The 22,638-nt window shown below is 36.5% G+C and overlaps 2 protein-coding genes and 1 pseudogene across 2 annotated transcripts; all 3 read right to left on the reverse strand.

The window, feature by feature from the left end:
- Positions 1–3,249: 3,249 nt before the first annotated feature.
- Positions 3,250–4,404, reverse strand: LOC131822648 (olfactory receptor 5M3-like; annotated as a pseudogene).
- Positions 4,405–9,061: 4,657 nt separating this feature from the next.
- Positions 9,062–10,011, reverse strand: LOC131822649 (olfactory receptor 5M8-like). Its single transcript, XM_059158937.1, is given in 2 exon segments — positions 9,062–9,772; positions 9,775–10,011. Coding segments are annotated over 2 exon segments (936 nt in total). The 5' UTR covers positions 10,000–10,011.
- A 3,504-nt stretch (positions 10,012–13,515) lies between these two features.
- On the reverse strand, positions 13,516–19,459 carry LOC131822650 (olfactory receptor 5M3-like). The gene is made up of 2 exons (XM_059158938.1): positions 19,451–19,459; positions 13,516–14,451 (listed from the first exon to the last, which is right to left on the reverse strand). The coding sequence occupies exon 2, from the start codon at positions 14,446–14,448 to the stop codon at positions 13,516–13,518; it is 933 nt and encodes a 310-aa protein (XP_059014921.1). The 5' UTR covers positions 14,449–14,451; positions 19,451–19,459.
- Between the last annotated feature and the right edge of the window lie 3,179 nt (positions 19,460–22,638).

Below are 22,638 nucleotides of genomic sequence, written 5' to 3' on the forward strand. Positions count from 1 at the left end.
ATAAGAACATGAGAAAGTTAACAACAACAATAAAGCATATGTTACATTTGCTAACTTAATTTTCACCACCACCATCATTATTATGATATCTATTTTACAGTCAAGAGACAGAGCTTAGAGAGTTTCAGTGACTTGCTCAAGGTCATATTTCTAATGAATTGGGGACTAGGTTCCTGATTCCAGACTTTGAGTCTAGAGTTTGTACAACTACTCATCTCAATCCCAAAGGTAACTATTAATTGTGCAGATCAAAATCTCAACTACTGATCCAAAATGACTCCCATGTCTACTATATGACTGGTGTATATAATATATTCTATAGAATATATTTTATCAAAGTCTTTATGAACTTGAAGGAACAAAAATATGTTCGTTCTTTAGCTAAAAATACGTATTTGATCACTTTGCTTGAGTGCCTGGCAATGTATGCCCTCCAAGTTGTTTCTGCAACAAGAGCCTATTTCAGCTTATTGAGATCAGTGGAGGAATTGCTGGTTTTCCACCAAATTCATTCTTCTTCTCGAACTGCAAGAAGATTTTCAGTAGAGCAATTGCCTTGTTCATGGCCCTACCTAGGATGGAGGCACATGGTAGATATACAAGAAATATTTTTTTGACTAAAGAAAATGGTGATATGATAATATTTTCAATAGGTGAACTCTATAACTAAGAGAAGCACATGTCTAACTATCACCTAGATATTTCTCAGAATAGTGTCGAGACGCTCCAGGCTTACCATGAAACCATACTTTGGAATTGAGGAGTGTTGATTAAACATATATGAGTTACAGCTCTGTGTGGGTCTTGAGAGTAACTGTTACTTGAGAGAATAAGTTTGCTACTTAGGACCAAAGGTTTACTGTCCACAGAAGTCTTGGGCCTATATCATAAACAGTAACCTACCTCTGACCCAGAATTTCTCTCAATGAGAAGTTAATTATATTTCATCCCCTCAAATATTGCGCTAAGTTTAATTTTTAAGGCCAGCCTCTACAAGACACTAAAAAGCCTGATGTGATTGCTCTAGGTTTTATGTTAAAAGGTGGTTCTCAGTATAAAAAGCCAGGACAACTTCGCACTTAGCATGGAGAAATCCAGATAGGACAACTTGCACAGAGAAAGAAAGTTGAGTTTTTATTATTCTAACCAGAGATCTCTCCAGACCACAAAGATTATTTAATGCAATTATCTACCTATATGGGTCATGAAAAACTTTTCTTTTAAACATTTCCTTGAGGGTCCCTATGTAAAATTAGCAATCTCCTCCCCTGTATTTCATACAACTTAGTTCATATCGCTTATACTAAGACCCTGTTATGCCTTTGATCTCATATTCTATTACTTTTCTCATATTCCTGGGTTCTAACAACAATGGCTTCCAATTTTTCCTTGAATATTCAGTGAATATTTGCATTTAAACTCTTTTCTAGATGTTTCTTGTGCTTAGAGCACTACCTCCCCACACACATATAAGCACATGTGCAGAGCTACTATCTAGACCTCTTTCATGAGGTTTTTGCTACTGTCAACTTCTCCCATCCAAGTACTAACCAGGCCCAACCCTGTTTAGCTTTTGAGATCAGACAAGATCAGACCTGTTCAGGGTGGTCTGTCCTTAGACTTACTGTCACTTTCTCAATTAAAAGTTATCTTTATTCTCATGCTTTAGTCAGAGACCCTTTTATTATCCCACAATAATTTTTTTCAGATTTTGCCATACAATTACTAACTTATTACATGATTTACTTGTATTCTATGATAATTGTTTTTGTATGCCTTACACCACTGGAATATAAGCTTCATGAGACCAAGGATTTCTTTTTCTGTTTGGTTCATTGATAACAAATACCTAACACTGTGCCAGGTATATAATATACACTCAGCTAAAACTTGCTAGAGGAATGAGTTAACTGATTAAACAGCAGTTTAGAATGCTAAAAAATAGAACTAGATAAATAAAAGCAAATTTATATACAATATTTTCGGTATTTTATAATTAGAGGGATAGAGATGTTAGTACACAAATAGTGGTGTGACAACAAGTTGGATTCTAAAGGAAATTCTTCACTAAGAACTCCTAGAAAGTGCTATCAAGTTGACTACTCTGAAACACACACATATACATACACACTACACAAATATGCATACACATACATGTGTATACGTGTGAAACACATATGCATACATGTGCAAGCATATAAAAGATTATAGATTTTGTACATCACAATAGCATTTAGCTGTTCATGCCTTATAATCTTTAATTTTTAAAAAAAAAGCATTTTTGAAACTGAGGCAATAATATTCTAAAAAAAGATAGACCATGTGTTATATATGAACAATGGTATGTTCAGTTGAGAGTCTGATATGAGACTTATGACAAGATACAAAGGCAAGTGCTAGAAACACTAAGGGTTCGATAGTTTCTTACTGCCACCAAACCCAACTGAACTATTTAAAAAAACATAAAAGGAAAAAGAAAGAGTAAAGCTATCTTTATACTCCCCCAAATTTTCTATAGGTAACTTGTTGAAATATATTTATTGAAATACAATCCAAGTTCCAAAACTCACTGAGATTGTGTTATCACCTTCTGATAGTCATTGTAAGAAAAGACATAAAATGGATCTTAAATGGATACCATAGGATGTCAAGTTTGTTCACTTGAAATGAAGTTTATTGAATTAATTATTATATATTTGAAAGGCAGACACTCATCTAGTATAAAGTTACATTAATTACCATGGTTATATAAATCTTATGATATCATATTCTACATAAAATATCCAATTGTCAGGGATGTCATCTCCAATTTTAACAATGCCTCCTGGTGAAATTATATTCAACTGAAGCATTTTAAAATAATAACTTATCATCTCAATCCCTATTCTAGGTGCAAGAAGAGACCATTACAGTTCTTTTAAAATCATACTCGAAAAAGTGACTTGTGAGGTACTGAGAAGCCATGAACAAACATTCCCAATCACAAAATGAACTACTGAATTTGACACTGGGTGAAAGGGAAAGAGTGGATGCTGTCGTCAACACATCTTATTATCTCAGGTCTCAGAGACCCAGAGAGTCTGGTCTACAATAGGCTTCCCTTTTCTTGGTGCTATTACTCCCGTCTCAATTCTGTATTCTTCGTCTATTTATTGAAAACAGAAATAACAAATTTTCTCAGAATGATTTGAAAGTCAATTTACACTTCTAGTGAACTACGGGTCTCATCCTGCATTTGAAGTTTCTGCTTTATTTAGTTAAAATTGTTCTACTGACTGCTTTGCTCATGGCCTCCTTTACATCTTGGTTCCTGAGACTGTAGATCATGGGATTCAACATAGGAATTACTGTGGTGTAAAACACAGCCACCATCTTGCCCTATTCCACAGACTCTTCCGTTGGACTTCTGAGGTACATGAAGAATAGGGTTCCATAAAATATAGTGACAGCTGTCAAGTGGGAAGCACATGTGGAGAAGGCTTTCTTTCTTCCTTCTGCAGAGTGCATCCTTAAGATGGCAATGAGGATAAATATGTAGGAGATGATAATGATTAGCAAGGAATAAGAGAAGTTGAGACCTACCAAGGTGCACTTGGTGGATTCTTTGATGAAGTTTCCTGCACAGGCCATTTTGATGAGGGCTGGGTCTGCACAGTAGAAGTGGTTGATCTTAATGTTCCCACAGAAGTACAAACCATGGGTCCACAGTGTTGAGATCAACTAATGAAGAAGCCATATAGATAAGGAAAAGAGATTAGTCAAATACAGATGGTCCTTGACATCCGGCTGCTATAGAGCAGAGGGTTGCCAATCACCATGTATCTGTCAAAGGCCATCACGGCAAGGATGAACACCTCTAAGTGGATAAAGGCAATGAAGAGAAAGCACCGCATTATACAGCCAGGATAGGAAATGGTTTTGATCTCAGCTACTAGATTTTCTAACATCTTCAACGTGACATCAGAGGAGAACCACACATCTGCAAAAGATAAGTGACTGAGGAAAAAGTACATGGGGATGTTGACCTGGGGACTGATCCTGATTAGTATGATCATGCCAATGTTCCCAATCAGTGTGATAATGTAGACCAGTAAGAACACTGCAAAGAGGGGCGCCTGGGTGGCTCAGTGGGTTAAGCCGCTGCCTTCGGCTCAGGTCATGATCTCAGGGTCCTGGGATCGAGTCCCGCATCGGGCTCTCTGCTCAGCAGGGAGCCTGCTTCCCTGTCTCTCTCTCTGCCTGCCTCTCCGTCTACTTGTGATTTCTCTCTGTCAAATAAATAAATAAAATCTTTTAAAAAATAAAAAAAATAAAAAAGAACACCGCAAAGAAAAGGAGCTGTAGTTCAGGACGACTGGTTAATCCCAAAAGAACAAATTCTGTCACATCAGTAAAATTGAGCATTTTCTTAAATCTGATCCAGGTAAAGATGCACGTTATCTAATAAAATAAACAGAAATCACAAAATACACTGACCAAATATAGCTGTGCTTATTGTATAATATCATTTCTTAACCCATTCTCTTTTGATTCCTCTGCTAGTTTTCTTTTTTCCTTTTTCTTTTTTCTTTCTCAGGCATCTTTTCTTAGCAGTATCTCTTTCTCTTATGCATGTAATTCTGTATGAGACTTTTTACAGAGAAAATAGAAAAATAGTATAAAATTATAGAAATACACCAACAGAACATGGGATACTTATTCTTGTAGACACAAATATTTTAGGAGGGGTGTCTGTGTGGTTCAGTCAGTTAAGTGACTGACTCTTGATTTCAGATCAGGGTTGTGAGATCGAGGCCAGCATCAGTCTCCAACTTCATATGGGAGTCTGATTTGGATTTACTCTCCTCCTACTACCCCTCCCCTCCCTCTCTCTAAAATGAATAAATAAATCTTAAAGAAAATAATACTAGCAGTCATAACAATCTCTGAAATTTTGGTGGTTTTGCACAGTAAAAGTTGATTTCTTATTCATATAGCAGGCTAATGCAGATGTTACTGGGAGACCTTCCTTCCAGTAACTGAATAAACCCTGGTCAGAATCTTCATCTGGAATGAACTGGCTTAAGATTCTCTCTCTTCCTCCCTTACCTGCTACCCCTCCCTTTCCTCTCTCCCCTCTCAAAAAACAAAACAAAACAAAACAAAAAACAACAACAACAACAAAAAACACCAGAAGGAGAATGTTCTTGTTATTTCCTGAAAGCTCCACATTTTAAAATGTGTGTACACTTTTTATTCACTATATTTATAGAGTTTTGAAGGTCTATAATATAGAGAAATTTACTCAAAGCCACAAAGAAATGTTATTTCATAATCAGAAAGTTCAGCATCCATTTCTGAATCTTCTACATTGAACTGTTTTTCAAAAAATGGCTTACTACAACTGTATAAAATGGTTTACTATAAACCAATTGTCCTTATCCCAAAAAGCAAAATCTTTTTGGTTGGTTTAATATTGGTTTAATATTTTTGGTTGGTTTAATATTGGTTTAATATTTTTAAAATTTTGAAAATCAACCTAATCAAGAATTGAATCATTGTCAGCATTCATCCACATTGCAAACAAACCTAATAAGAATAAATTCAAGCATCACCACCTTTTTCAAGCATCTCCTCCATACTTTTAGAAAGTCCTTCTCCCTTGGATTTTTTTTTAATATTTTATTTATTTATTTGACAGAGAGAGATCACAAGTAGACAGAGAGGCAGGCAGAGAGAGAGAGAGAGAGGGAAGCAGGCTCCCTGCTGAGCAGAGAGCTTGATGTGGGACTTGATCCCGGGACCCTGAGATCACAACCCGAGCCGAAGGCAGCGGCTTAACCCACTGAGCCACCCAGGCGTCCCCTCCCTTGGATCTTGAAGCATTAAGAAATTCTATGGCAATTTCTTTCTTCCTTTCTTTCTGCCTTAGAACATTGAATAAAATAAGAACAATGAAATACTAAGTGAGGGCCTACCATACTCTTCTATGAGTATTTAAGCTTAAAGTAATGCCATGTCTAAAACGTACCAAAAGCTAAGGACATTTTTTAAAGAGTTGAAGAGGAAGTTATTTTTAGTTGTTGACTATATAAAATTAAGATGACTAGCAATCTGTATTCTGGATGCCATCTAGGACATTCTAATACTCTAGTTTAAATATTTTGAGCTCATTTACTGGCAGTAATATTCTAGTTATGCTTTATTTATTTATGAAACCTGTTTTTGTTTCAGTCTACTCATCCAAGCACTCTTAAACACTTTTTACAAATTCACTGATACATTGAATGATTAATAAACCATATGTGTAATATGTAAAGAGAGCATTTTTAACTGCTTATTTTTCACTTATGGCAAATGTGATCAAAACATAGAAGAAAAAGATAAATGCTATTAGGAAGTGAGGAGTGTTACCAGTGAGTAAGACAAGCCATATGAGCTCAGTCTCCAGTTCCAGGAAGGTCTTAAATTTTAGTAGATGTTTAATGACAAATTTGGACAGGGGAATAAAAAGGGGTTCAAACTGTTGACACCATGTCTGTGACCAGTTCAGTCTGTGGTGGAGAATGTGTAGCGGATCAAATGCCATCCAGTCTGCCCAAGAATATCCTGGTTTTGCATCCTGGGGAATACCTCAGTCTTAGGCAAACCAAGATAATTGCTTCCCGTTGGAAATGTCTGGGCCCATAGCGAACCTGCCAGCATCATACAGACATCTTCAGAGCACTGTTTTTAACAAAGAAGAGAACGATAGAAAAATCTCATGTAGAGTGAAATTGCTCTCCCAGCTTTTCTCTAGGTTTGCTCCGAACATCAAGGATGTAGAAGGAAGGGGGCAGAAAAGGAGTAGTGGGTTCTAAACAGTACAGAGTCATTTCTTAATGTCTTCAGAGCAAGTGGGCTTGTCAGTCATTGTGCTTGAACATATTGCTGGTTTGAGCACAGACAGTAGAACTTGTAAAAGTTCCCATCAGTGACTCTGCACATGTGTATGGGGTGACAAAGAGAAAGAAGGAGACAGACAATGGATAAAGTGAGAGAAATGGAAAATGATACTTTTTACTAAAGGACAGAATGTCTTTAATAGAGAAAACAGAAACATAATTATCTGACTATCACACAGTGACATGCGTTGCTGCAACAAAGCTTCTAATCCCACTTCCTGATAACCCTTTCCAAGAACGTTCTCTCCTTCTGCAGAACTGCAAGGACAACCTAGAGGGCCAACACTTCAGACTGACTCCATAAAAACACACAGGCTGTCCTTGTGCATGAACCTACCTGGGCAGGAACCTACTTGTACATGAGGTAAAAATGTTCTCAGAAGCATCTCATCTGTCATCACCAAAGGATAAATCAGGAGGACTTGAAAGGGTTGGATCTCCCATGATGGGGCTTTCTCACTGGAGAGTGTAGACAGAGACCTGTAGAGGTCATTAAAAAGCTACACATTGCATCATCTACAGTAGGAAATGAATCTCAAGAACAAAATGACTCTCAGAGGAATTACAATTTTTAACATAAATAAAATAGGGGTGCTTGGGTGGCTCAGTCAGTTAGGTGTCTGCCTTCAGCTCAGGTCATGATCCCAGGGTCCTGAAATCAAGTCCTGTGTTGGTCTCCCTGTTTGAGGAGAGCTTGTTTCTCCCTCTTCTCCCAGCTCGGTGTTCTCTCTTGCTATCTCTTTCTCTCTCTCTTTCTCTAGTAAATAAATAAAATCTTAAAAAAATAAAAGGGCTAGAAGAACTTGAGATCTTACTTTCTTCCTCTCTTAAAATGTTTTGTCTGTATCCTGTTTATTGTGTTACCTTTGTTGGGGGGGGAGGTGCTGGGTCTTAGTTTCCCGTGATAATAACCATGGGTCACAACATATATTTCAAGCAATCTGTACTACCTAAGTAAAATTCTATATATTAATAGAGAAAGTTCCTTCTATTTTTCAGTAAGAAAATATTGTTTAAAAAATGGGATAATAAGGAAGATACATGTCATATGTCATACTGACATGTCATTGATGAGCCCCAAACGGGCTTCTCCTCCTCTAAAAGAATTAGTACACTTCTCTAACACCCAGCTGAATTCCCAGATAATGGTTGATTTTTCTTTATTGTTTAACACTGTAAAAGAAGATTCAAATTCCTGGATAAACAGTTTATATTAATAGAAGAGGAGAAAAATTAGCATGATTTAATCATGCAAGACATACGGTTTTCATTTTTATTGCTTTAGTTTGGAGAATTGTTTGTAGATGTGGTGGGTTAAATTTCAGTTTACAATCTCTATATGGTAAAGCATATAACTTTATTCCTCTAATTAAGATTAATTAATATTTTAAGCTCCGTTTTTCAAGCTGGAAGACATATAAGTTGATTCAGTCTTATCCCTAATTTTCATGGGTCTGCACCTGACTTATACAAGATAACTGTCTCAAAGGCATTGCAAAACACAACAATTCTTGACTTTTGTATCAACATCTATGGACATTGACATGCATCTACCTATTTATGTGTCCAGTACTACGTGCCTGAAATACAATAAAAATTAAAAAAAACCACCTGCGGTGATGAAGATGATATTCTATTGATATATTCTCAACCATATCTGGTGAGTTTTCCATATTTGAAGTTCTGCAACCTCTTCATTTTTGCCAATTTTATAAGCATTTGGCCCTTTAAGAAATTGGGAGATTGCTTCCAATGGTTCAACTGGAACAAAGAATACAGGCCAACCTACTACCTGAATTCTACAAACAAATGGAATGGGTGTTCTTTGCTGTGGTAATAGAGAAAAAGATGAAAAGATATGGTCTCTTCCTTTCTGAACTTCCTAGAATAGTGGAAGAAACAGAGGTATGCTACACATAAGATTATAGTTCTATGTTATAAATACACCAGAAGGTAAGGTCATGGGTAAAGCACCATATGGTACCTATACAACCTGAATGTATTAGGGAAGACTTGCTGTAAGAGGTGATATTTCAGCTTAGCCATCAATTATAAGAGTAGAGTAAATTGATTCCATCCTATAATGCTGGAAAAATCTTTAGAAAAACATGGGGGGGCCAAAAGAATAGTGATAGATTCTAAGAAAATCTTTGTTTTATTAACAACTCTTTGGTCAATGCTTCTTTCACATCCTTATTCCTAAGGCTATAAATCATAGGGTTCAACATGGGGATGACCGTTGTATAAAATACAGCTACCATTTTACTTTGTTCCACAGATTCCTTTGAGGGACATCTGAGACATATGAAGAAAAGGGTCACATAGAATATGGTGACAGCTGTGAGATGGGAGCCACAGGTAGAGAAAGCTTTGTGCCTGGCTTCTGTGGAACAAATCCTCAGCATAGTAGGAAAAATATAAACATAAGAAATCAAGATGATGAGCAGAAAAAAGGAAAGGTTACATCCAGCCACAACAAACATTGACAGCTACTTGTTGGAAGTGTCAGAACAGGCCAGCTTAATTAGTGGTGGGTCAGCACAGTAGAAGTGGTTAATTTCATTGGGGCCACAGAAGGAGAGGTTGTAGGTCCACATGGTCTCCATGAGGCCCGTGAGTGCCCCATACATGTAAGAGCCCATGATGAGGGTGGTGCACACACTCTTAGACATCTTGCTGCCATACAGCAGAGGGTTGCAGATGGCCATGTACCGATCAAAGGCCATCACAGCCAGGATGTACATCTCCACGTGGACCAAGGCGATAAAGAAGTAACACTGCACCAGACAAGCAGAATAGGAAATGAATTCCTTCTCCGACAAGATCTCCAGCATTTGGGGAGTCACATTGTGGAAGAGAAGCACAGATCCACAAAGGACAAGTGGCTCAGGAAAAAGTACATGGGTTTGTGGAGCCGGGCATTGACCTGGATGAGGACAATCATGCCAACATTCCCTGCGACTGTGACCATGTAAATGGCCAGAAACAGCGGGAAGAGGACAATCTGCAGTTCCAGGTGACTGGTGAGTCCAAGGAGAATGAACTCAGTCACTGAGGTGAAATTTCTCCTCCTCATTTCCTTTAGTGAGAGAAGGAAACTCTACATTTACATTGGACTATATATTCTTTTTAAACTCCAGGACTACTGATCTCCATCTGGGGTAAGCTCAGTCGCAAGAAGGCTTTAGAACCTAGGTGTATCAAAGCAGTCCTCTACCTTCCAGGATAGGTTCTATTTGTCTTGTTTTATGCCCTCTCCTTTCTCTGCACTTTCTTCTAATTGAGCTTCTCCCCTCCTATCTTTCTCTGTTTCCTTTCCTCTTTCTTCGCTCTTCTCCACTTTTTATTGAACAAATGTACTTTATGGAGATATCTGGCCCAAAATATAATCTTCCATACTAAAGAATTTCTTTATCCCTTATTTTAGCAAGAGCAGAGAAGGAATTTAGGGATATAAAAGAACTAAGTATCAAAGAACAGTATTTTCCCAAATGGCTTCATTCTTTTTGTGTAACCTAACATTCATTACTAGAGAATTCTCAGCAATTAAGTAAGGCTAGTCCAATGCTTACCTAACCTCCCAGACTAAACAGAATAGGCACTTTCCAGGTGGAGCATGGGATCTTTCTTTGCTATTTTTAAGAATGTGTTTTATTTGCATTTTGGCCATTGTCTGGCTTTTAAATATTCCCAGACAGTAGCACCCCATTAGAATTCTTTGGGAGGGAATTTCCCATTGCATAGAGTTGAGAAGGATGGGAATTCTATCTGCTTACTCTTCCACTTCTGGTTTCCATAATGAAATCTGAGGAGCTAGACCCTAGCTTCAGGGAGGAGTGGGTGGGATCAGATGCTTGTCCTTGATTATCGGATGTAATAATGATTCCAGTGAACAAAATATTTTTGCATCAAACTGATTGCAGTGGGCCTAAAAGAGCAGACTGATCCTGCAAAGGAACACCGATGCTGCAGTTTGAGCTATCCTATCTCCACAACATGAATAGTTATCTGTTCTCTAAGCCTGGTATTCTGGCTACACATGGATTTGGAAGACTATGTATCCTTCCAGAACAGTTTTGTTTTGCTTAAGGTAGCTGGAATTGACTTCTGTTGCTTGCTGGGAAAAAAACTCAGACTAGTAATATTAACTAAAATGCCCATGTTAATTTTTCTCTATTGAGTCATCTGTATTCCCTAAGAACACCCCACAGTAAACTATTCTTTGAGTATAAATAATGAGGAATTGAATGCCATAGGATTGCTTAGAGGGTGAAATGAATTAAAATTTATAAAGCACAGATATTAGTGTGTCTTATAGGCCAAGCTCTGACCCAAATATTTTGTAAATACTAATACATTTAAACATCACACAACCCCACTGCGTTTGATTCCTTATCATTATGGATAGTGATTATTTCTCAGGTTTAGGGTAGAGGGAAATATTATGGACAGTCCCATGTTCTGATAAAACAAACAAAATAAAACAAAAACATGTTTCATAAATGGGCAGGACTATTTTTAAGATTATACAAAATAAAGTACGTTGTATGCATAGCACTGTGAACAGTCCGTATCAAGCCCTCAATAAATGTGGGCTCTCAGGCATGTGAACGGAAGAATTCTAGAGAATACCATTCAATATATTTTGATTCCCTTATGTTCTAGACTCATTACTTGATTACTTTCATAAGTAACAATATCGGAAGTCCTAAATGCCTGCACCTTCCTGGTAATTGGCATTCTTTTTTCCATGTAGTCCTTTATAAATCATAAGTCTAATTCTGAAAATGAATATGATTGCCCAAATAAGTACAGAGTTCTCAGGGTTATACACAGTCCCAGAATAAAGAAACCTACTTAGCTACAGGGGAAGAACTGTCTTGACAAGGAGTATCAGTGGCTCTTCTGGTGATTAATGCAGACCAAATTTATAGTACATGTTTGTTTACTCCATTTTCCTAAGAGATTGTACAAATAGGTGAGAAGGAGGCAATTACTTTGTTAGATCTTTTTTTTTTTTTTTTTTTTTTTTTCACTGAATGAGTCCTCTGGAGAAACAACAACTAGCACAGTCAGCACTAAACATGGGAGCTCATCGCTCTGTAGCATTTTCCTCCTTTATGTTCAGGCTCAGTGTTTTCCTTTGTACATTGGGAAGTCTGTCCAGTAAGACCGATGTCTTCCATGGACACTCAGGTTGCATCCTGTTTCCCAGGTTGATTTTCAGCTTAACTCAATTCTCTGAAACAGTTTTTTCTACATCATTGTCCCAACTTTGGGTCACAATTCTATTACCATGTCACTTTGCATTATGGGCTGAATCATGTTTCCTTGAAATCTATATGTCAAAGTCCTGACTCCCCCAGTTCAGAATATGATTGTATTTGAAGGTAAAGTCTGTGAAGAGAAAATCAAACTACAATGATGTCGTAGGTGTAGGTCCCAATCCAAGATGATTTGTGTCCTTATAAGAAGTAGAGAGTAGGACACAACACACACAGAGGGAGGACCATGACAAGTACAAGGAGATGACAGCTTCTGCAAACCAAAGGAGAGTCCTCAGGAAAAAAAAAACAGCATTGCTGGCGCTTTGACCTTGGACTTCCAGCCTCCAGAATTGTGAAGATAAATTTTTGTTCTTTACACATCACAGTCTGACGTATTTTCCTATGGCAGCCTTAGCAAACTCCTAGTCTGTGTACTGGAGATACAGAGAATGTTTTGATAATGGAATGAAGACCACCAATTTTATGTCACACTAGAAAATAAATGAAATATGTTGAATTTTTTTCTGCCCCCATTTACTCTCCAAATAGGCAAACTGTTAAGTATTTCCTAAACTCATCTATTCCACTTTTTCATTCGTTCTTTTTTTTTTTTTTTTAAAGATTTTATTTATTTACTTGAGAAAGAGAGAGGAAAAAAAGCCAGAGCACAGAGGGAGAAGGAGAAGCAGACACCTTGCTGAGCAAAGAGCCTGGTATAGAGTTCAATCCAAGGACACAGATCACTATCTGAGACATAGGCAGACCCTTAATGGACTGAGCTACCCAGGTACCCCATTCCATTTTTTTTCTAATAAGGAGCACGAAGTCCTTTCATTTTAGCTAAGTATTTGAACAATTTCAATTAGAGTGCCTGTGAACCCTGGTTCCAATAACCCTTTCAATTCATTACTTTTTAAGTTTGTTTTTTTTTTTTTTTAAAGATTTTATTTATTTGACAGACAGAGATCACAAATAGGCAGAGAGGCAGGCAGAGAGAGAGGGTAAGCAGGCTCCCTGCTGAGCAGAGAGCCCGACGCGGGGCCCGATCCCAGGACCCTGAGATCATGACCTGAGCCGAAGGCAGAGGCTTAACTCACTGAGCCACCCAGGCACCCCACTTTTTGAGTTTTAATTAACCCTCACTACTTACATCAAGAGAGATGGATCTGCCTCCTTTTTCTCCTCTTAGTTTGAGACTTTCTCTGTTTTATTTTTAACGCATGAAATATTTAACTTTTGTAAAAAGTCTTTAAGCAATACACTGAATGGCAATTTGTTGACAAATGCTTATGAAACCCACAAGACAACACAAACAGAATTTTATTTTATTTTGTTAAACATGTTCTCCTGATCACTTTGTTCATGGCTTCTTTCACACCCTTGTTCCTCAGACTGTAGGTCATGGGATTCAGCATGGGGATCACTGTGGTGTAAAACACAGCCACCATTTTTCCCTGCTCCACAGACTCTTCTGTGGGGCTCCTGAGATACATGAATATGAGAGTCCCATAAAATATGATGACCGCTGTCAAGTGGGAGCCACAGGTGGAAAAGGCCTTCCGCCTCCCTTCCGCTGAGTGCATCCGTAGAATGGCAATGAGAATGAACAGATATGAAATGATCACGACAGCCAGAGAATATGTCACATTGATGCCTCCAAGAATGGTCATCGTATATTCTTTTACTAGAGTCCCAGCACATGCCATTTTGATGAGAGGTGGGTCCGCACAGTAGAAGTGATTGATCTCAATATTCCCACAAAAGGACATGCCATATGTCCACAGGGTTGCAGCCAGACTAGTCAGAAAAACATATACATAAGGGAAAGAAATCAGTCGCATACAGACCGCCCTAGACATTTTGCTGCCATAAAGCAGAGGTTTCCCAATTGCCATGTACCTATCAAAGGCCATCACAGCAAGAATAAAAACTTCTACATGGACGAGGGCAATGAAGAAGAAACACTGTACCAAACAACCGGCATAAGAAATAGTTTTTGTGTCTGATAACAGATTTTCCAACATTTTGGGGGTCACATTGGAAGAAAACCAGACATCCACAAATGACAAATGACTGAGGAAAAAGTACATGGGGCTATTAAGCTGTGGACTGACCTTAATTAACATGATCATGCCAATATTGCCTACCACGGTGACCACATAGACCATAAGAAAAATGATGAAGAAGAGGACTTGCCATTCCTGACGACTGGTTAGTCCCAAAAGAATAAACTCTGTCACATCGGTGAAATTGAGCATTTTCTCAACTCCAAGTCAATATTTTCTCAATTCTAAGTCAATATTCGTCATAAATCCTAGTGATAACTGGAATGAAATGAATTTAAAAATCAGATATTGTTTATTTATTAATTTATATATTTTCCATGCCTCTTCTATCTTCCTTTATTCAATATCTATGCCTGAATTCTGCCATTCTTTTCAACACATCTTTTTTGAGGACTTGCTATGTAGCAGGCTCTCTGAAAGCTACTGAGTGCCTTAGTACATAACAGCTACACCAAATATTGTTATTGAAACATACTAGTACTCAATATTCTGCTTAGCCAAATTGCAAGATTACTTCTTTCTTTTTTTTTTTTTTTAGGATTATTTATTTATTTGTCAGAGAGAGAAAGGGAGCATGCAGAAACAGGGGGAGTGGCAGGCAGAAGCAGAAGCAGTCTTCCCACTGAGAAGGAGCCAGATGTGGGATTGGATCCCAGAACCCAGGGATCGTGACCTGAGCCTAAAGCAGACTCTTAGAGGACTGAGCCACCCAGGCATCCCTAACTCTTTCTTTTTAAAGACTTATTTATTTATGTTAGAGATAGAGAGAGAAGGGAGAAGAGAGCAAAGGTGAGTGGGGGGAGGAGCAGAGAGAGAGAGAAGGAGAATCCTCAACCTGATCTCCCATTGAGCAAGGAATGGGATGTTTGGCTCAGTCCTAGGACCATGATATCACGACCTGAGCCAAAACCAGGAGTCCGAAGCTTAAATCACTGAGCCACCCAGGCACCCCTCCAAGATTATGTCTTAAATATACATTGTTTCCGATAATGGCATGTTTGGTACTTCTTAAGTATTTTAAGGTATTTATGAAGACTTACTTCCCTTTTTAACCCAAAGCAAAAATAATTTTTTACCTTATCACTTTTTCATCATAAGCATATCTCCATGATTAGGGATGGAAACCACTTAATCAAATAACTCACCAGCCACAAGAGTCAGACAACTAATTGTTTTTAATATAACCTCATGCTTAGACTCATTTAAATTGATAAAGGACAAACTGACCACATTGGTCACCAAAGCCAAGTATAAAGGGATAAGCCATATATATATATATATATATATATATATATATATATAATATGCGCACGCGCGTGTGTGTGTGTGTATACACACACACATACATATATAGATACATATATATATATATATATATATATATATATATTCCTTGTAATATATATATGTATCTCTCTATATATATATGTGGGCCCTTTGGCATCTCTAAGGTGAAATTATAAATAATCTTATAATCAACTAAATGTTATTGACAATATGTCCTATCATATTCTGGAGATTCAAAGATAGGTAAAACAAAGGTATAAATGTCACCACTTATTGTGGAATTTTGCAAACAAACTTTCTATAACCATAATATATTTTTACATAGTTATAGGGAAGTCAGAAAGTAAGGAATGATTCACTTTACTTTGGACATCCAGTGACATTCTGGAAAAGCTTATTGGATATTGTGCAAACTTATTTTCAATGTATTTAGCTTCAAATTTCTATTTAACAAATGTATATGTTGTATTATATAAACCTTTTCTCTGGACAATATCATACAAATTATTTTCTTGAGAAAACACCTTGCATGATGTTAATAGGTATTAAGGAGAAAAATCTGTAATTGCTTATTTATTAAATAACAATGAGTAATCTCCATATCCTATCAGTGTCTTAGAGATACACATCTACCTGTAAAGTTAAACTATGAGAAGTTTTTTGGAGAAAAAAAAATGTTATAATTAGCCTGGCTAGCATTTACTTAGCTTGAAAATGAGAAAGATGAAGAAAGAAAATGAGAGAGAGAGCTTCCATCAGTTTCAATGTACATTCATGTCTGTAGAACAAAGAGTGTACTTCTGTTCAACAGGAATCCTGAGATAGCTTTTCAACGGGACAATGAATTTGTTGAAGATGGTATTGTGTTGTGCCCTCCAAAGCCTAAATGTCATTTCTAGGGCCAGTGATTGTTTCCAATACCCTTATTTTAATCTCCAGCATCACACTTTGTTAATGACAGTTGAACATATCCATTGATATCACTGGATAGTGACCAGAAAAGATAAGAGTGGGCAGGAAGATACATTTCTGGCCATAATGAAAACAAACAGACTTTTATCCACAAAGGTAACTTCCACCCACCCTTGGAAAGAATAATTCTCTTGGAGAAAGGAGAAAGCTTCCAACCAAAGTAGATTAGACTGAGACTATATGACTCCAGAGTCTCAGGTGAATTAATGAAAACTTGAGGCATTATGAAATGACTTAAACATTTTAAAGAATAGGAACAGTTCAAGTTCCATATACGCTATGGAGTATTATGCCTCCATCAGAAAGGATGAATACCCAACTTTTGTAGCAACATGGATGTGACTAGAAGAGATTATGCTGAGTGAAATAAGTCAAGCAGAGAGAGTCAATTATCCTATGGTTTCACTTATTTGTGGAGCATAACAAATAGCATAGAGGACATGGGGAGATGGAGAGGAGAAGGGAGTTGAGGGAAATTGGAAGGGGAGGTGAACCATGAGAGACTATGGACTCTGAAAAACAACCTGAGGGTTTTGAAGGGGCGGCAGGTGGGAGGTTGGGGGAACCAGGTGGTGGGATTTAGGGAGGGCACATATTGCATGGAGCACTGGGTGTGGTGCAAAAAACAATGAATACTGTTATGCTGAAAAGAAACTTTTTAAAAATTATTTAAAAATTTTAAAAAAAGAAGAGTTCAAGTTATTTATAACTGGATAAACTACTTCGGAATATATTTCTATATAGGCTGAATGATCTGTGACAGAATTAATAAAGTTATCGCTAAAATCCTTTGTTTTATGATACACAGAATGTCACTTTTTTTGTATAATGTCTGTGTCTTCTGTCCATCCACCCTCAGCCCTACGGCCTCATGTTACCTTTATGGGACTCATTCTCCCCTAGAAGAGTTTTCCAGGGATCAACTGGACATGATCATTTAGATTGAATCATACACAGATACACAGGGATAAATTAAAGCTTCAAGAATGCATGTGACCTCATTGAATTAGAGTTAAACATCAATCCATTATGCACAGAGCAGAGTTTCCTTTAAATTAAAGACTAAACAAACTGCTTTGTGATGACTCACTCACTATTCACAGTATGTGTATTAAGACATTGGCCAAGGTTACCTACCTACCAATTTATTATTCTTATCACAAAAGTTAAATTACAATTTTAAAGAAATATATTTGTGGGCCTAAGAAATAAAAGATGACATCAAATCACAAGGTAGAAAGTAGTAATATGAACATATATTTTGCTTTAGGTTGGTTATTACAAATTTTCCCAAATATACACAGTAACCATGTATAGCACTTACACAACTTCCATAAAGATAATGCACACAAAATCATAAATCAGTTGCATTACAACTGGAAGTTAAGTGACTATCAAGGACATGGCTGCCTGGGCTTTTCACCCTTGTGCATTTTTCAAAGGTTAATAGAAGAATTCTTACTTGGAAATTCAGATCTATTCTCATGTATCAAGAATGATGCAGCATAATGAAAGGGCATAAAAGACAGTGGTGAATGAACTTTGCAAAAGCTACATATATGAACAGCTGAGAAGTGGTTCGCCCGCTGATAGACTGCAATGGTGACATCAGAAAGAGGGGAGTAGTCAGACCTGATCTTAAAAAGAATGAGGTCTGGAAAAAAGTAGGGGGTTGGGGGACCTCATTAGCACTTAGAGGGCTGTCCTCACCATCTAAAGGCAAAAATGCATACACAGACTTCCCATGTTGTATCGGTCTGTATTTCAAATTAAATTACCAATAAAGATGGAGAAACAGGCATGAAAATATAAAGTATTACAGTTGAATAATTCCTTTTCTTGAGGTGCCCGGGTGGCTCAGTCAGTTAGGCATCAGACTCTTGATTTTAGCTCAGGTCATAACCTAATGGCCCTGAGATGAAGTCCAGCATCTGGCTCCATGCTCAGCAGGGCATCTGCCTGAGATTCTCTCCCTTTGCCCCTGCCCCTGCTCTCTCTTTCTTTCTAAAATAAATACATAACTCCTTAAAAATCTTTTTTTTAAGAAAGAGAAAAAAGAGCATTTCATTTCTGTTGTCAGACTTCAGTTGCATTCTGTCTCCATGACTCATAAAGTTGGGTTGCTTTTATACTTTCTTTGTTTTCTTTTTAATTTCTCTATACCTAATATGATGTACCAGTAATTATAGTACTCATTTTATTATTTAATTATGAATCTTAAAGGAGATATTATATATTCACATGTAATAAATAACACAGGACACAATTATTCTTAAATGCACTCCAGGAAATTAGCACTTCCATTAGTAGCTTATAATAAACAAATAATCAAATCTCTATAGAAAATCTCTCTCAAGGCCTCTGGTTGGTTCAAATGGTTGAGAAACCAATTCTTATTTTGGCTCAGATCATGATATCAGGGTTATGTTACCAAGCTCCACGTTGGAATCTGTGCTCAGAAGGGAGTTGACTTGAGATATTAACCATCTGCCCCTTCTCTCTCTCTCCCCACCCCAAATAGATAAATAAATCCTTTTAAAAAATTGAAGAAAATCTGCCTCTTTCCCTCTCTCTGTTTATTTCCTCCATCCCTCCTATTTCTCTGTCTCTCCCATGCACACAAATATATATCTTCACACTCAGATAATATCTATGGGATAATTAAGGGCAATTATGAAGAATAAGATAAGATAAAATACAAGATGCAAATTTAATCTGAGAGATCCAGATACATTTTTATACCAACCTGAGAATGAAGAGAAATATTCCCAGTAAGAATGCAGAAGTAAAAGGCAAATGCTACATAAGAAATGATCAACAATGTATACCAGGTAAAAGAGAACCTGGAAGTCCACAAGAGAATTTTCCCTTAAATGTTTGCTTTGACAAAACAAAAACAAGGAAGAAACAATTAAGAAGTTTGCCTACAAACAACCCTGGGGGCAAGCAGCTCTCTAGAGGAAGAGTCCACTGTTGAGTTTTGTTTTTTAATACCAGATTTGCACAATTTGGTTTTCCCCAAACTCAAGGTATTTTGCATGTGTCCTGGGATCAAAGAACACAATTTGTTTTGGGTTTGCATCAAGCCCAATTGGTGATGGTGTCACTCAGTCTGCACAGAGCAGTCTTGTGTTCTGCAGTCCTCGCTCTGTGCCATTGGGCTTTTCCAGTGTAAGATGAAACAAGTAGCATCATTGCCTACAATAAAAACTGTAGCATATCAGAGCAGGAAAATGATTTTGCTTTACATCCTTCATTTTACAAGTAAGAACATAAGAAATTTAATAATAGCAACAATAAAGCATTTATTACATTTGCACACACTAACTTAATTTTTACCACTACTTCTTGAAGTCATTATTATAATATCTATTTTACAGACAAGAAACTTAGAGCTTAAAGAGTTTCAGTGACTTGCTCAAGGTTACACACCCTAAATCAGGGACTAGATTCCTGTTTCTGGTTCTAGGCATTGATTCCAGAGTTTGTACTGCTACTCATCTCATCCGATTGGCCTAAAGTAACTACTAATTGAGCGGATAAAAATCTCAATTCTAATTCAAAATACACCCATTTCCACTATATGACTGGTATGTATAATATATTCTATAGAATATATTCCTTCACACTCTTTATGAACTTGAAGGAACAAAAATATGTTCTTTGTATAGCCAAATAATGTGGTATGTCAATGATAATATGCATTTGATCATGTTAATTGAATCTCCTGGCAATATATACCCTCCAAGTGGTTCCCTCTTCTGTCCTGACTGCTGCATTATACTCACTTTAGTTCCGGCAACAAGAGCCTATTTCTGCTTCTTGAGATCAGCGGAGGAAATGGCTGCTTTCCCCCAAAATTGCAAGAAAATTTTCAGTAGAGCAGTTGCCTTATTCTTTGCCCTACCCATGGCCTAATATAGGCCCTATCTATATTAACATTTTGCTAGATTTAATTTCTAAGGCCTGTCTCTACAAGACACTAAATAACATCATGTGATTCCTCTGGATTTTATGTTAAAAGATGGTTCTCAATGTAAGAAGCCATGAAAACCATTCATCTACCACAGAGAAATTTAGATAGGACAACTCGCAGAGGAAGAAATTAGAGTTCTCGCCAGACCACAAAGATTATTTATCACTATTATCTAATTCTATGGGTCATGAAAAACTTACTTTCCTTTTAAACATTTAGTTCTAAGTAAAACTAATACTCTCCGCCCCTGTATTTTCATATAACTTAGTTCATATTGCTGTAATTATGGTATTGTATCTCAGATAGTTTTAAGTGCATGTTTCATAATGTTAGACAGTGAACAGTTTGAAACAATGTTTCACAATGAAACAATGTGAAACCAAGACACGTTGTCTTACTCATCCCTGGTCATTATGTAATACCAGGTATTTTGTTAGTATTTGCCATATGCAGTGCAATATTCACAGGTTTTAGGGATGAGGATGTGGATATCTTCGGGAGCCTTGGTTCTGCCAATCACAGAGTACCGGCTTTTTCTCCTCTTCTACCTTCCAAATTCCTCTTTGTGTCAATATAATTTGGGTTCCAATGAGGAAAAGACTCTACAGTCTGTAGTTCTCTGCGTTGACACAGGCAAACTAGGACAACTTCCATTTTTCTTCTTGCCACGAAATTATTATACAACAATAAATCTTCATTTGACTTTGTCATTGGGGCACTTGGAATGTTTCCTTTTAAAGTATGAAAGAAAGAACAACCACATAAAGGAAAGAATATGATGAAGAATAAAAACACACTGCCATGTTCGATTTATTGGTGTTGCTTCACAAGCCCAAGCTAAAAAACGGCAAAAATGAGGGAGTTAACATATTTAAGATCCACTTAAATCTAAATCTCCATGTCATTTGCATAGGCCAAACAGGTTCCTCATTTCAATGCATCTTAGAGGGCATCATGAAACAGACTGAAAATAAAGGATCTTTAGCTATGAGAAAATCATATGGGTGTTTCCACAATATTTGACACCAGAATAAATGGAGAGTCTGTAAGGTAATAATCAAAACATAGCAAAACCTGGGATATGCTAGCTCTTCTCTCTGAGAAGGTCACTGCCCCAAATGAAGACAACCCTCATGTAAATCATCTGATTGAAGTGTTTCCACTTTGAACAATGGGAGAAACAACAAGTTGTTGTTTTTGCCTACCGATGATGCACATAGAACTCTGTAAGATTAAAAGGCACAAGACAAGTGAACTCAAAATCATGAGAAGAGGAGTTTGTAATATTAATATGAAGCAAAGTTGAATTTAAGTATATGTAATTAAAAATCATTTAATAAGAGGGAAAATGTTACTTAACTGATGAAGGGTATCATCCATAGTGAAGATGCAATTATATTATATAATAGATGAATTATAAAACAGAGTATTGGAAAAGAATAATGCAAATTAAGATTAAATTTGAATCTTTAATTTAAATTTGAATCTTTTTACAAAAGCAAACAGAAAGAAAAAGAATAACTATAAAGAGACTATGAGAACTTATGTGGATTTTAATATAGAAATCTAGATTTTTCAGAAGGCATAATTATATTTTTATATATTACAGTATAATATGTATAAACATAATATATAATACACATTATAAATGAATATAATATATAATATAACTATATTAATATATGATATTAATATATTATATTCAGAGCAACCTCTGATTATTTGTCAAAATTCATAGTGGAAAAGTGCAAAAATAACATGATAACATCTAGGAGATATAAAGGAGTACAAGGTTTTTGAAAATAGCAAGGAATACATCTTTAAATTAGCATTAAATTATAAAAGGAATTCATAAATGAAAATAGTTACATATATAATTCTTAGATCTAAGGTGAAGTAAAAGCTAAAATTAAATTTAAAACATAACATAAAAGGAATGATGCATTTCAAGATATATGATAGGTTCCAAATCTGAACTATAATTTCAAATAGTTATCATTACTAAATAGGAAAAAATGTAAATTGATCAATTAAGCACATAATTCCAAGTGTTAGAAAGAAGAAAAAGTAAATATAAAACATATTTTTTATATAAAGCAGTTTTGTTTTATATATTTGTTTTATATAAAACAAATAAAATGAGATTC

This window comes from Mustela lutreola, chromosome 1 (assembly GCF_030435805.1).
Source record: "Mustela lutreola isolate mMusLut2 chromosome 1, mMusLut2.pri, whole genome shotgun sequence".
NCBI classification, from domain to species: Eukaryota; Metazoa; Chordata; class Mammalia; order Carnivora; family Mustelidae; genus Mustela; species Mustela lutreola.

Bases quoted from the DNA above. Each gene is read 5' to 3' on its own strand.
- LOC131822650 (XM_059158938.1), bottom strand. From the start codon at position 14,448: ATGCTCAATTTCACCGATGTGACAGAGTTTATTCTTTTGGGACTAACC.